Below are 15,016 nucleotides of genomic sequence, written 5' to 3' on the forward strand. Positions count from 1 at the left end.
TTCTTAGCTTGCAGCCATATAAAAGTAGGCCATGGGCTGACCCTGCTCTGGAGCTGCACTATCTGGTATGGAAGCCATTATATAGCATATATGGAACACCTTCATGACTGAGGGAAGATTTACTGGACAGCACTGTCCTCGAGTATATGATTCCAACTCTCTGAAATTCTTTTGAGTCTTGCTTTATGGTCTAATACATAGTCTAAGATTCAATTTTTTATGTAAAGTAACAAAGCTTAAGGGGAAAAGTAGGATAAGGAGTAGAAGGAGAACAATCCTGTGCCAAGGATGCATAGAATCAAGGGAGCTACCTCTGTCCATCCCTGTGAAATTAAGGCTCTGTATTTTGCTTTAAGGGGAATGAGAAGGAGCTGCATTGATTTCGATGTTTTCAAATGTCTTGTCCTGATTAAGGCCCAACTTTGAGTCCTTATAATAATAGGACTTAATAACATTTATTGAGTGATTGTAAAGTGCCAACCACTGTTCTGATTTATATTCATTGACTAATTTAATCCTCATAGCAACCATATGAAGTAGACACTATTATCATCTTCTGTTACAGATCATCTCCTGCTCCTCTTTCAAAAGAAGCCTCTTTTCTAGCTCTGTTTTCTCACTATCTCCCTGTAGTGGACATCTGTTTTTTTGTCAGTCCTGCACTAATTTCCTGCAGGGAATTCTTAATTCCCCTACCCTATGTTCTGCTTACAACACTCTCTTTCCTACTGGGAGTTTGTTACATGTTGTTGAGAAGGGCTTGGCCCTATGATTCCCTCTCCAGAGGCCCATGACCCAGGCCTGGGCAACCTAATTACTCCATTACCCCAGATCACACTGTTTGGCTCAAGAATGACCAAATGACCTAATATTTGACTAATCTTCCCCATCTTTGAATATTCAAACTCTGCCAGCTGTTCCTGAGAAATCATGAACCTTATGGACAATGCATACCTGGGGCTGCCAGCACCTTCCCCCCACCCCAATTGTGAGAGCCTACACTGAGGAGCACAGAAGTAATGCAGAGACAGGAAGAGGAAGAGAAAAAAATGAGTTCCAATAATACCATTTGAACATCCAGATCCAGCCATACTGTTTACTTGCAGATGTTTGGTTACATGAATCAATAAATTCCTTTCTGTTTTGTTGGTTTAAACCAGGTTGAGTTGGCTTTCTAACTCATGTTCCCCAGAGCTCCAAGCATGTCCTTCTTTCTCATTTCTGAGCCTTTGTCTAGGTTGCTGCCTCTCACCTTCCAAATGCTATTCACTTTTCAAGGTTCAACTTAATAAGGCTTCTATGAGGCATTCCCAAATTACTCAGGCCCACTGTCACTTCCCTTTATTCTGATACTCTAGTGGATATTATCTGTAACCACAAATTTTAGCAAGTTTTACATAGCTCTTCATGTTTATTAATCTGAACCTACAATCCAGACAAATAAAACCATTACTTAAACATGCTCCACTCCATCCCACAGTTACATCTTTATTAAACTATTTCCTCTCCCTTATCCACATCTCCTCAGCACCAACCTTTAAAATTCCATATCCCAGCTTCTCCAAAAAGCCCTTGATCTCTGGCCTCCCAGCTAGATGTAACTCCCCATTCTCAGAATCCTATAGTATTTCATCTGACCTCTTTAATAACAATTTTTGTCTCCTGCTCATCTAAATTATTCCCTCTTTAAGGGTTTGCATGTTGTTCATATGTGTCACACTATCTTGCACTACTATATATACTTGCATTACACAATATTTGAAATACTGAATATTTTTTAAAGAGAACAAATACTTATGAAGCCTCAAGTATAGACAGAGAATTGGGTTAGACACTACTGGCAGTAAAACTACTACCACAAAACATGGCCCTTTCCCAGAAATGCAACTATCTTATGCTCCCAAATAGACCATAAATTCAGTAAGATTACATTTACATTATACATTTCTTGTATGGCCACAAGAGCACCTAACTCCAAGTTAGGCACATAATAAAAATGCACTGATTTGCTCTAAGGTGATAATTTTCTAGGCTGACAACATTCATCACATAACAATGATAGATCTTTAGTGTTAGGATGATGGTAACTCATTCTAATAATGAACTGTGCAGTTTTAAACAAATTCTATTTTAAGTCAAAATAACTCACAGCAATCTTTACTTTTCAAAATTAAACAGTGACTTTCAAACACTAAAAATTACAACTGTATATACAATTTAATTAATCGAAACCTTTTTAACAGGCAAGTATCACTTCCAAAATGTTTTTAATATTAACAAAGAAAACACATGACAAACAAAAACTAACCTCAGGTCCTGAATGTATAGTCAGGAAACTTTCCACAGCAGTCAATGTACCTAAAAGAGAAGGAAAATGGTAAAAGTAAAATCAAATAAAAATCTATTAACCCAGGATAAGTAATAATAAGCTATTCCTATTCATTTAGGGAACATTTTTATTAGGCCTACAGCTGATATAATCAGGAAAATCTGTGCTATAACAGTATTATTAGGTTACTGTAAACAGATTTAAGGAGCAGCTAAAGTCAGATAAATTATCAGAAAAATAGTAGTTTAGTATAAATTAACTGCTGGTACTCACAAAATCTTTTCTAGTATTCAAACTGACATTGCAAAAAAATCTCTTCCAATAAGGCAACAATTTAGCTCACTGATTCTGGAAGGCCATCAGTTCTCAAAACTACATCTATGGGAATTATTCTATTTTCCAACATGAGAGCTTTCAAGAAGACTCATTAGTAGTGACTTACAATGAATATACAGAAACCCTACCAAAATGGGCCTTTGTGATGGCTTATTAAATACTTAAAGGCTATTTAAATGAAATAAAAATATAATGAGTAAAAACAAAGTAGAAAACCAAGGCCAGAAAAAAAGGGGAGAAATCAATTATATTAACCATGAGGACTAATACGTACGTATAGTGGTTAAGTATTTAATTAATCTTTGAGCTTATCGAGAGCAGTAAGACAAAAGAAAAATATAACGGGCTAGCTAATTCTCAAAATCTGGTAAAATATACCAGTTTGTTAAGAGACAGTATTCCTAGTTTTAATTCCAAGAGAAAATTAAAGCATGGGGCCTTAGAAAGCTGACACTGAGCAAGGTAACAAATAACCACACCATCCACAATGATGTTACAGCAGAAAAGAACTAAAGCCACATAAATATCACTTATCTAACACTGTCAAAAACCAAGAATAGATCATTAAACTCTTAACTCACTGGAGAGGATTCTGAGAGTTGTTAAGAGAAAGTGGCCTGGATACATGGCTCTTTGATCTAACCCTGTGCACAGAAAGAACATGTATCGCTTAAGGTAGTATGTAATGAAATGTGAGCCACCTGAATCAACAAATAGCTGGGGTATTTGTTAAATGCTGACTCCTAGGTTTCAGTGTCTGAAAAAAAGTTCTAAAATAAATCTTAAAGTAATATTTCTCCCTTAAAAATAAAAAAGGACCTATTCAAAATAACAACTATTAAATATTTAAGAATAACCTCAATAAGAAACATGTAGGACCACCATGAAAAATACTCTAAACTTTTTCAGTAAATGGAGATTTTTTTAGTACGTTTTTTAATAATTGGAAATATACCAGATCCATGGGTTGAAAACTAAATAAATATTTTAAAGATGTTCAACTCATGCCCTTCTCTTTATTGGAAATGGTTCCAGCGTTTCATCATTAAGTATGATGTTGGCTACTACTTTCTGACATTCACTGTGTTAAGAAAGTATTCTATTCCTCAATTTCTAAAAATCTAAAATCAATAAATGGCGGGCATGCATATTACCTTTGTTGAGCTTTGGTTTCAGAGTTACCTTTCTAATATAAACTGGAACACTTTCCATAGTTTTAAGCTCTAGAATGGTTTATATAGAACTGGACTTATTTGCTTCAGGTCATTTTATAAAGGGACACTTTTTATATATGTATAACATTCCACTGTTTTACTATAATAGTGATTTTTTTCCATTCTTATTGTCTCCATTTTATAAATGAGCTAAAAAAATGTCAAAAACCTTGTTCAATACTTTCTAGCTTTGTTCGTTAAAAAAAATTAAAACTTTCCAATTATAGTATGTGTATAAATTATACTTTAAGATGTATTAATTCCTAAACAAAGCAAGTTTGAATTTATAATGCCTGCCAAAAATTTTTTTCCAGAAATTTTATAGCTATAACCACAACTAAATTCTAATGGAGAATTCCTTCCTTTAGAACACTTATAGTACTATCCATACCTCAAAAAACAAGTGTCAATATCATTTTCTAACAAGTACAGCTATATTAAAAACAAAGTATGTGTTTTAATACTACCCATTAATAGTTCTGTTTCTTTTCTCAAGAAGATTTTAGTTCACCACAATTACAAACATGAAACACCTCTATTTTAAATTCCATTATTGCTTCTTGATCAATAATTACCATTCATTTTATTTCTGGTATATATTACTCCCAGATCTGCTGGAATGGAGTCAAAGCCACTGCTTCCAATGATATAAGCCCCTTTTTCTGCAGCTTTCTCATGATACTTCCAATACATTAGTTCCAGAAACTAAAGATTCAAGACAAAAGATCTGAATCAGAGCTACAGAGAAACATCTAGACCAAAATTAAATGATTTACCTTTAAAAACAAAGCAATTAAACTGTGAAAATGCTAACCAAGATGGCTCTGCAGCAAAATATTAAGTGTCAAATAGTTGGCACTTACTCAGCAAACATACTCAGCAAACATATGTTCCAGGTGGTGTGAGAGGTATGTAGATCTGACTTAATTCATTTTTTAGAATGACATTTAAATGCAAAAGCAATACCTATTATGAAAAATTAATATAGAAAAATACAAAGAAAACAAAAAAAAGTTACCCCGAATCACAACTTCCAGATGAACATCATTACATACATGTATCTGTGCACATATGTAAGTAGAAAGTGGTAGGAAAGGAGGGAACGCAAGAAGGGAATAATTTCTGTTCAAATTCTTTGCCTGTTTTTTTTAAAAAACAGTTTTAGATTTACAGAAAAAGATTGAGTACTAGAGAGTTCCTAGGTACTCCACACTCAGTTAACCTTATCATTACATCTTTTACATTAACATTTATTATAATTAATGAACTAATATTGATACATTATTACTAACTAAAGTCCCTATTTTGTTCAGGTTTCCTCAGTTTTTATCTAATGTCCTTCCTCTGTCCAGGATCCCATTCAGGATACCATACTACATTTAGTTGTCATGTCTCCTTAGGCTCCACTGGCTGTGATGGTTTCTCAGACTTTCCTGGGTTTTGATGACCTTTACAGTAGTGGTCAGGTACTTTGTAGAATGCCTCTCGCATGATTTTCTCATGAATACACTAGAGTTACAGGTTTTGGGGAGGAAGACGGGGTAAAGTGCCATTTCCTGATGTCATATCAAGAGTAAATACTATCTCACAGACATAGAAAATAAACTTATGGTTACCAAAGTGGGAGGGAGGGAGAGATGGATAAATTAGGAGTATGGGATTAAAAGATACACACCACTATGTATAAAATAAACAACAAGGATTTACTGTATAGCACAGGGAACTATATTCAGTATCTTGTAATACCCTATAATGGAAAAAGATCTGAAAAAATATATATATATAGCTGAAACACTTTGCTGTACATCTGAAACTAACACAATATTGTAAATCATTAAAAAACAAAAAAGAGTACATACTATCAACATAATTTCTCACTGGTGATGTTGACTCTGAACACCTGGCTGAGGCGGCGTTTGTCTGGTGTCTCCACTGTAAAGTTCTTCTCCCCACCCCCCTTCCATACTGTACTCACTGGAAGGCAGTGACTGTGCAGCCCACACATAAAGAGGGAGGAGTGAAGCTCCCCCTCCTCGAGGGCACAGTAGTTATGTGAATTATGTGGAATTCTGCACAGGTGATTTGCCTCTTTTCTTCCCTCTGCCCATTTTAAATTGGGTTATTTAAATTTGTATTTTGGACTTATATATATTCTGGCTCATTACTAGGTTTTGATACCACGTTCATGGTACTTTATAAGATAACTTAGAAGCTTTCCACCATTTTCTTTGCTCTAGAATCTTTTAAATAAGATAGGAATCAGTTTCTTTTACATTCATATTTCCTACCTCTTCTTTTATCAGTCTTGGTAATTTACACTTTCTTAACACTTTCCAATATACATCACCAACTGATAAGCTCTAAGTATGTATATACTGGCACACTGATGATGGTACTCAGCAGAGACTATAGGGACATATGAGGTTACATATGGAGCTAGTGTAGCTCAGTGCTTATTAACACTCCACTTCCTGCAGTGTTAATTCAGGCAAACCTCAATGCAAGTTCTAGTTTTTCTACTTAATGGTTGCATGACTCTGAGCAAGTTTTATTTTAATTAATTCTGTTTACAGCATGCAGCAGCAATAAAAATCAACACATCCTATACACAAAGGCCACGGAAAAAATCAGGATGTAGGGAAGAAAAATTCAAGAAAACTGAAGCTAAGACCTTACCATCATGCTCTCCTTCACGCTTTCAATGAAATACCATCTCTAAATGCTACGGAGTCATCACCTTCTAAAATCTGTCTGCAAAATTACACTAAATATTTTTCACTTTAACAGAAAGTTGTATTGTTAATTTTGTTCCTTCTTTTCCATTTTACATACCTGAGGTTCTCCACAGATGTCAATACAGCTAGTTCCATTTTCAACACATGCTTTTACTACAGGTTCTCCATAAAATCGGTACTGGGAGAATAAAGAAAACCAACAGTTTACTCTTACTTAGCAAGCTTAAATGAAGGAATACCACTGAGTGTTGGAAGTACAGTCTTCACTATTAAGAAATCAAATATTAATAAAGTAGCCTAATGAAAAAATGAGAAAATAACATAACTGCAATTTACTGAGTCTCACAGTGTAAATAAAAGCATGATGGAATTACCTCTAACTGAAGACAAAGTCGGAAGTTTTAAAAAAGAAGTGACTCATTTGAGTTGAATTCTGAAGAACGGTAAGGATTTGCCAGGAAAAAGAAAATCCAAATAAAGGAAAAATTATATGTAAAAGTGTAAAATAGGGTGATGCTCAGGATACCTGAAGCACAGAGTAGTGGAGAGGGAAATGGTAAGAGATGAGTCTGGAAAGAAACACTTGGGCCAGATCAGGAACGACCCTGAGTGCCATGTTATCAAGATTGAGCTTTATCTTTTCTGCATTGCTGAGCCCTCCTAGAGTATTTTAAACAGGACAGTGGTGGAACGTTTAGAACACAGATATATCACTCTGCCTGTAGTATTGGAAAACAAAACTGATGGCAGGTAAGAAATGAAGGACAAAACTAAGGAAGCGGAAGGATATACTAAGAGTGAGATATACTTAAAAGACAGAAATGACTGGACTTCCTGATTACTGGACATGGGGACCAACAACTAATGGCAGTATTAGCAAAATAAAGAAAGGACAAAGAGGTTTGGAGGGGATACGTTTAATATTGTACAAAGTAGCTATTCTGAGCCCGTATGATTTTGGATCTCCCGAACTATTTGTTGGTCAAACTCAAGGACTTAAATTTAAAATCTTTTATAGAAGAGTTCATACATCAGAGTCAGCCCCATTTCAAAGGAAGCACGACAACTCTTCCCTTTGTGAGGGAAGGGTAAGCGGAAGCATAAACTCTGCTCCTCTCATTCCTCACAGCAAAAGATGGAGAAAGGAGATGGTCTGCTTCTTCTAGCCTTCAAGAAACAGGTAAAGGGACACTTGAAAGAAAAGACAGGGCACTACAGGGATTGACCTTTTCAAGTGGGTCACTTAGGCTCCTCTCTACCTGACTCCACAGCCTCATCTCCACATCCTCCTCCCCCTTCTTAAAAGCAGCAAATGACACTGGAATTACAGGACTAGAAAAGTGTGTTTAAGTTTTACTTCGTCCTCTGCTATTCATCAACCGTGCAAAATTACTGAAGCACTTAACTTCTGAGGCAACATAGTACAACGGAACAAACAAGGGCTTTCAAGGCAGCAGGACCCAAGTTCACATTCTAAATCCATCATCTACTAAATTGTATGAATTTATTTACAAATGACATACATGGACTACTATACTAATAAAATATACACTTTAAACATACATAAAATGGACATAAAGTTGAAATTAAAATAAGTACAAGTCAAAGCTCTATTTACTTTCTGTACCCAATGGATCATCTTGGGTAATCTTTACACATATCCATTTGAAGCTCACTTAGCAATTTCCTTGGCTTCCTGGTTATTTTATCCCCGAATACCTCAAGTTGTCCCGTAGTTCACCTGGGTCAGAATCAGCTGGGTCGCTCGTTAAACATGCTGGTTACTCAGTCCCACCCCAACTCCCTCCAGTAATAAGTTTTCTGGGGTAGACTGCAGTAACCTGCATTTTAAATGAGCCTCACTGGTGACTCTTACGTACGTTAGAGGTGGAGAATCACCTCCCTAGACACTCTCCCTGGAAAATCTCACCAACTTTCTGGATTTCAACTACAACATGTATGCTGATGATGTCCAACTCCTATCTCCAGAGCTGCTCACTGATGAGGCTGCCTCATCTGTGGCTTCTGTTATAAACTTCAGGACCCGCAAGAGCACAGGACATGGGGCAAACCAAATTTCACTTTGGCTTCTTTTTCTCTCCTCTATGTCCTCTTCACCCTGACTTCCTCACTTGCTTAAAAAAATAATTCCACTATATAGTATGCGTTTCCTGTCTTAATTCAAAAATATCTAGCAGACACCTCAGTTTCAACGCATCCAAAATCAGATTCATCATCTTTCTCTCAACAGTAGTTTTTCCCCCTCCACTTCCTAGCACAGGAGACAATAAAGAATAATGCTTAAAAGTATTCATTCAGGGGGGCTTCCCTGGTGGCACAGTGGTTGAGAGTCCGCCTACCGATGCAGGGGACACGGGCTCGTGCCCCGGTCCGGGAAGATCCCACATGCCGCAGAGCGGCTGGGCCCGTGAGCCATGGCCGCTGAGCCTGTGCGTCCGGAGCCTGTGCTCCGCAACGAGAGAGGCCACAACAGTGAGAGGCCCGCATACCGTAAAAAAAAAAAAAAAAAAGCATTCAGTCATTTTCTGTATATTTGGACATAATATTTGTTTACATATGCCTGACTAGTTTTACAGCTATCATTTACCTCTCACTAAAGAGACCCTCACAAAATAGAGAAATGGGTAAAAAAAATACCTTCAAAGAAACAAATTATGACACCAAAACTGGTAAACTGGAGTCTACCCCTGGGAGTATAATCCATATTACAAAGTGAAAACGACCTTCTAAGTAGAGCTTAGGAAGGAGCATGTTTTGGGGGCAAAAAGATAGCGATGCCTATAAACCATCCAACTGGAAACATCCAGAAGGTAATTCAATCCACCAGTCTGGAGTTTAAGGTGTAGTTCCTCAGTGGAAATAAATTAATATAGGCATCATCAGGAAACAGATGGTATTGAAAGCCATGGCTTTCAATTCTTTCTGACTACAACCCACCCTAAGAAATTCATTTCACATAGTAGCTCCACACACAAATATATCTGACACAAAAGCTTCATGAACCAGTACGTACCTGTATTACGTGTAATTCACCCTATTTTCTATTTCAGTCTATCTGATTTTTCTTTTCAATGCCTAGTCTTAACCTACTGAACTGATTTCACAAAGTTTAAAAACTACTGGCCCAGTTACAGTTTGTTTGGGATGGTGAAAACGTTCTGGAAATAAAGACGTGACAGTTATATAAGATTGTGAATGTACTTAATGTCATTGAAGTGCATACTTAAAAATGGTTAAAATGCTAAATTTTATGTTATGTATATTTTACCACAATAATAATAATATTAAAAAATGGTCCAGGGAATATAAACAGAAAAGAGTTTCTAAGGCTTAAGCTCTGATGCCTCTGGCATTCACAGGAGGATAAAAAGATCCAACAGAGGAGACCAAGACAAAGGTGGTAGAGAAAAAGAAAACTAGGAGAGGGCAAGAATTCAGATACCAAGTGAAGAAAGGAAAAAATGATCAATTGTCACAAATGCTGAGAGGTCTGATTAAGATGAGGACTGAGAACTGACGATTGGATTTGACAGGATGGGGATGCTGGCAGAGAAGTTTCATTTAAGGAGTATGGATAAAAGCCTGACAAGACTAGATAGAGGAGGAGGTGAGGGAGTGGAGACAGTAACTAAGGCAAACTCTTTCAAGTTTTGCTAAAAAGGGGCACAGAAAAATGGGAGTAGTTAGAGGAGCATGCAGAATTCAGAGAAGTTTTTCTTTAAATGGGAGATATAATCCCATATTTGTATGTTGAGAGAAATAATCCAATCAAGAGGCAAAATTTGATGAGAATAAGAATATGTGTAACTGTAAACCTGTAAATATAAAGTCTTTGAATACCGTGTCCATGAGAAGCAGGGGTAGTTTTTCCCTGTAAAAGGAGATAAGGCAGAGTCAGGATACAATGCAGATAGGAAGATCCGGTGGTATAAATTCTCTTCTGACAGCTTGTATGTTCATAGTTCAAAAAAAAAAAAAAAAAAAAAAAAAAGGAAAGAAAGGAAGGGAGGGAGGGAGAAAAGAAAGAAGGAAGGAAGGAAGAAAATCATGAGGTAAGAGAGAGGAAGAAGGAAGAAAGGGGTGGGATGCTAAAAGTATGAGAAAAAAGAAGTTATAAAACTGCTGCTTCAGTGAGTAGGACAGAAAATAGCCTAGGAAAATAGATTAGAATTGCTGGAGGTACTGAGGCTGCATGTGAGGTTTGTAACCACACATTTAAAGTGGGACAAGTCAGCATCGGGATGCATTTTTCTCCAGCCAGACTGGGTTACACATGTTCAGGTAGAGTAAGCAGCAAGCTGGAATAACCAGGGCTGGGGTTTCTCCAGAGTACTTCGGAGGGAGGGACAAGCTGGCTGAGGATGTATATAAGACAGTGATTCAAGAAACGAACTACAGACGACATTCTAAACTAGTTAATGAAATAAATTGAAATAAACAATAGAAATACATTTCATTTGATGACAATCAAAAACCTTTCTGGTTTCATTTGATGAAATTATCAGCAATTTTCTAGATGTTTAGTTTTCAAATGTTTTGACAATTGAGAAATGTTCCTCAGATCCATAAATGTCACCAACATTCACCCTGTTACACAGACCACAAGTGTCTATTTCACATCCAATCCAAGAGCAGCAGCTAGAGGTTCTCCTTTCAAAATATCCGCTTTCAACCACTTCTCACCACCTCTAACACTCCTACCCTGTGATTGGCTTGCTTGGCCCATTCCACTGTTGGTTCCCTACCATCTATTTTTCCTCTCAGAAGCCAAAGAACTTCAAATACGTAAATCAAATCATGCCCTTGCTTTTAACCATTCAATGGCTCTTTCATATTTAGAAGGAAACCCAAACCCTGATCTTGACCTTGCAGACCTAACCACCTAGTTCCGAGGTACCTCTCCAATCTAACTCCCCACCTCTCTGCCCTGCTCACGCCCAACCACGCTGGCCTCTCTCACATCCCTCAGTCAGGCCAAGCACATGCTCATCTCAGGACCTTTCTATTTGCTCTTTCCTGGCACACCCTCTCCTCAAATACTCACAGGATTTACTCCCTCACTGCATTCAGGTTCCTATGCAAATTTCAGTTCCTCACAGAGACCTTCCCTGACCATCCATCTAACAGAGACTGGTGTGCCAATCTTTTTATCTCCCTTCCCTGTTTTATTTTTCTTCAAAGCACCTGTCATTTACTATTATAACATTATTTTTCTGTCTCCCCACTGGACTGTAAGCTCCATGAGGGGTTTTCTGTTTTATTCACCATTATGTCCGTAGACTAGTTCAGTGTACATATAATAAACACTCAATAAACATTTATTGAATAAATGAACAAATCCTTTTTTAATATCTTTCTTTGTACCTGCGTTAACATATGTACTGGTACAGTAATACAGAATGTAATTTAAAAACAAATAAAAAGTAAATTATGGGTACATGCTCAAACTTCTTTAGTTAAGGGGCATGCAGCACAAAAAAAAGTTTGGCAATTACAGCTGTAACCACTAAATAAACCAGCACACATTCCTGGAGTCTAGTGTCACTCTCTCTCTCAGGAGACTTTGGTCATATCCATTTGCTTCTCATGAGAAGTAAAAACTCCCCATACGGGGTTAAGGCCCTGAATCAATTCTTCTGTCCTCTGCCCTTATGTTTCTCTGGAATATAAAATACCAGATTCTGCTAGAAATGAATAGATTGTTTGTTCTGATTCAAAGAAGGGCAGATTACTTACTGGTCCTACACAGTTGAGGACAACTGTTGCCTGTTTAGCCATTTCATCAAGTGAGGCTGGATTAGTGATATCACAAATTATTATTCCAACTTCAGATGACAGTGTCGGCCTTCCTAAAATAAGAAATAAATTGTTTTAAGCAAATCCCGATACAGTATTAGATCACCCAGCCCTCCTTTTCATAATAACCACTGACGGCAAATTTACTAAACATACTAAAAGCTAATTCTCCCTCTCAAACAAAGGACAAAACTGTTTTTAACCAGGTAATTAAGAATACGGAAAAGACTATGAGGAAAATGGAGTTAAAACTAAGAGTTAATAAAACACATTACTAACCTTTAAAAGAAAATCTAAGATAAGGAATGTGTAAATGACAACTCTATGCAAAATGCCAATTTTACAAGTTTTCAGATACTGAGAAGACGATTTTCCTGACCTCCTTTCCAGGAAGAATTATACGATTATACTATAAAAGCAGTTTCTCATCAACGATTAAACAACTACATACGATAAAATTATGAGGAGGGGAGTTAACATCAACATAATGAAACAAAAGAGGACTGAGGTAAAAAAAACAGTCTAGGGAAGAACACTCAAGTTCATAATATGGAATAAACAATCAATAGAGTAACGCAGGTTTCATGGCTCAAGGTGTATTTCCTGCAATAACCTGATCTGGGCACTACAAATGGTAGGCAACTAGGCTATACCTGTACAGTCTCGTTGAACAGAAAAGAAGAAAGGGAAGCATATATTTTAGTCGTGAAAGTATTTCTCTTGGAAAATTTAAAAAAGACCAAAAAGCTCTTTGGTCAAGATTCTGTACTTGGGAGTGGCAGCAGGAGAGCTGTAGGAGAGTCCAGCCTACATGGTATCTTCTGTACCAACCGCAAACAAAACAGGTTCCAAAAACAGGTTCCAAAGACAGGTTCCAAAAACAACAGGTTCCAAAAACAGGGCTCTGAGGGCTTCCCTGGTGGCGCAGTGGTTGAGAGTCCGCCTGCCGATGCAGGGGACACGGGTTCGTGCCCCGGTCCGGGAGGATCCCACACGCCACGGAGCGGCTGGGCCCGTGAGCCATGGCCGCTGAGCCTGCGCGTCCGGAGCCTGTGCTCCGCAAGGGAGAGGCCACAGCAGTGGCAGGCCCGCGTACCGCAAAGAAAAAAAAAAAAAAAAAACAGGGCAATAGGGTGGAAAACTGAGTCAAAGTTAAAAGGCGACTGACTCCTAATTAGATGTTCCCACCACGGGGAACATGGGTGTGTGTGTGTGTGTGTGTGTGTGTGTGTGTGTGTGTGCGCGCGTCTCTCTCGGTAGGGTGTGTGTGTGTGTGTGTGTGTGTGTGTGTGTGTGTGTGTGTGTCTCTCTCTCTCTCTCCGCCACATCTGTATCCCCAGCGTTTAGACTAGCACCTGACATTAAAAAGACCACTCAATAAAAACAGGCTGAATGAATGCCGAAAGAGTAAGTAAACGGCCGAAACAAAAACACCAAAAAAAATTTTTTGGATGAAGAGTGCGACTGCTGGAGAATGCTTACAAGTAAAAATTAAATTAAAAAGTAAAGCCACAGCAACGTTCTCCGTAAAACTCCTAAGCTTCCTCTGCCATCTCCAAAACACAAGGCAAAGGGAGAGCACAAACCATCCTGAAGAAACCAGTGCTCTACTTTTGTACCCGATCAAACATCAAGAGACTTCCAGGCCCACCAGGTTCCCCCCGCTCTAGAAGGAGACGGAGCAGAGAAAGGAAAAACTAAAGTTCCCATTTCGCCAGTGGGGATTCCCTAACTATGGGAGAAATTCAAGGGGGGGATGTCTCTCTCTCTCTTTTGTTTAGGGAACGGAACGAAGCTCTGACGCTATCAGGAGCCCCGTGCTCCTCCTCCTGGCCGCTAACAGGTTGGGGAGCTCGAGGGGCACCCAGGGAGAGAACCTCTCATTTCAGGCGACTGAAACCCCTCAGCCGGGAGAAGGGGGCTTGGGGACGAGAGCCGCGGCGGTGGGGCCGAGACCGGTGTCCCGGGGCCCCGTCCCAGTCGCCCCCTTTACCCAGCTTCATGGCAGCCCTCTCCAGGACTCGCTGCAGCTTCTCCCGAGAACGGCCCGCCACAGCCCAGGGCAGGCGGGAGCTCCGCTCCGGGGACACCTGCTCCCGGGCCACCTCCTCGGTCACGAACTGGCCGGTAAAGCCAGAGGCGCCGAACACCACCAGGTGGAAAGGCCTCTGCTGGGTCGCCATTACGAGCCCACGGCGATGCAAGGACCAGGACGGGCTGAGTCCACGGCGCCTGCGCCTCAAGCAGCGAACCCAGGACCCGACGCAGCAGCCACCTCCTCCGCGGCCGCTGCGGTCTCCGCTGCTTGCGCGCCGCTTTCCCGAAGGCCCGCGCGCGCCGCTGCGCCAAGGCCCCGCCCACACCGTCTTTTGTCGGCGGCGCCACTATTCCTCCTCCTCCTCCTCCTCCTCTGGGGTGTACGCCGCGCTGCTGCTGGCGGACTTGGCTCGCGAGGCCTGTGTGCTTGCGGGGCTGGCGGCAGCAGGCGGCGGCCCATCCTCCGCCCCTTTGTTGGTCCTGCATAGTTCTGACTGCCCCAGGCGTCGCATCTTTTCTCTCTCCCGAAGGTTGTAGGGAGCTACGCA

The 15,016-nt window shown here is 39.5% G+C and overlaps 1 protein-coding gene across 3 annotated transcripts in view; it reads right to left on the reverse strand.

The window, feature by feature from the left end:
• SCCPDH (saccharopine dehydrogenase (putative)) overlaps positions 1-14,614 on the reverse strand; it is a gene marked incomplete at its 5' end in the record, with an annotated part of 37,993 nt that extends 23,379 nt beyond the window's left edge. For all 3 annotated transcript variants that reach the window (XM_079698626.1, XM_079698625.1, XM_079698624.1), the window contains 5 exons: positions 2,309-2,358; positions 4,455-4,584; positions 6,712-6,792; positions 12,372-12,484; positions 14,425-14,614. In XM_079698626.1, the coding sequence (XP_079554752.1) occupies positions 2,309-2,358; positions 4,455-4,584; positions 6,712-6,792; positions 12,372-12,484; positions 14,425-14,614 (564 nt within the window). The remainder of the gene's footprint in view (positions 1-2,308; positions 2,359-4,454; positions 4,585-6,711; positions 6,793-12,371; positions 12,485-14,424) is intronic.
• Positions 14,615-15,016: the final 402 nt, after the last annotated feature.

Source organism: Hyperoodon ampullatus (genome assembly GCF_949752795.1).
Source record: "Hyperoodon ampullatus genome assembly, chromosome: 2".
In the NCBI taxonomy this organism is placed as follows: domain Eukaryota; kingdom Metazoa; phylum Chordata; class Mammalia; order Artiodactyla; family Ziphiidae; genus Hyperoodon; species Hyperoodon ampullatus.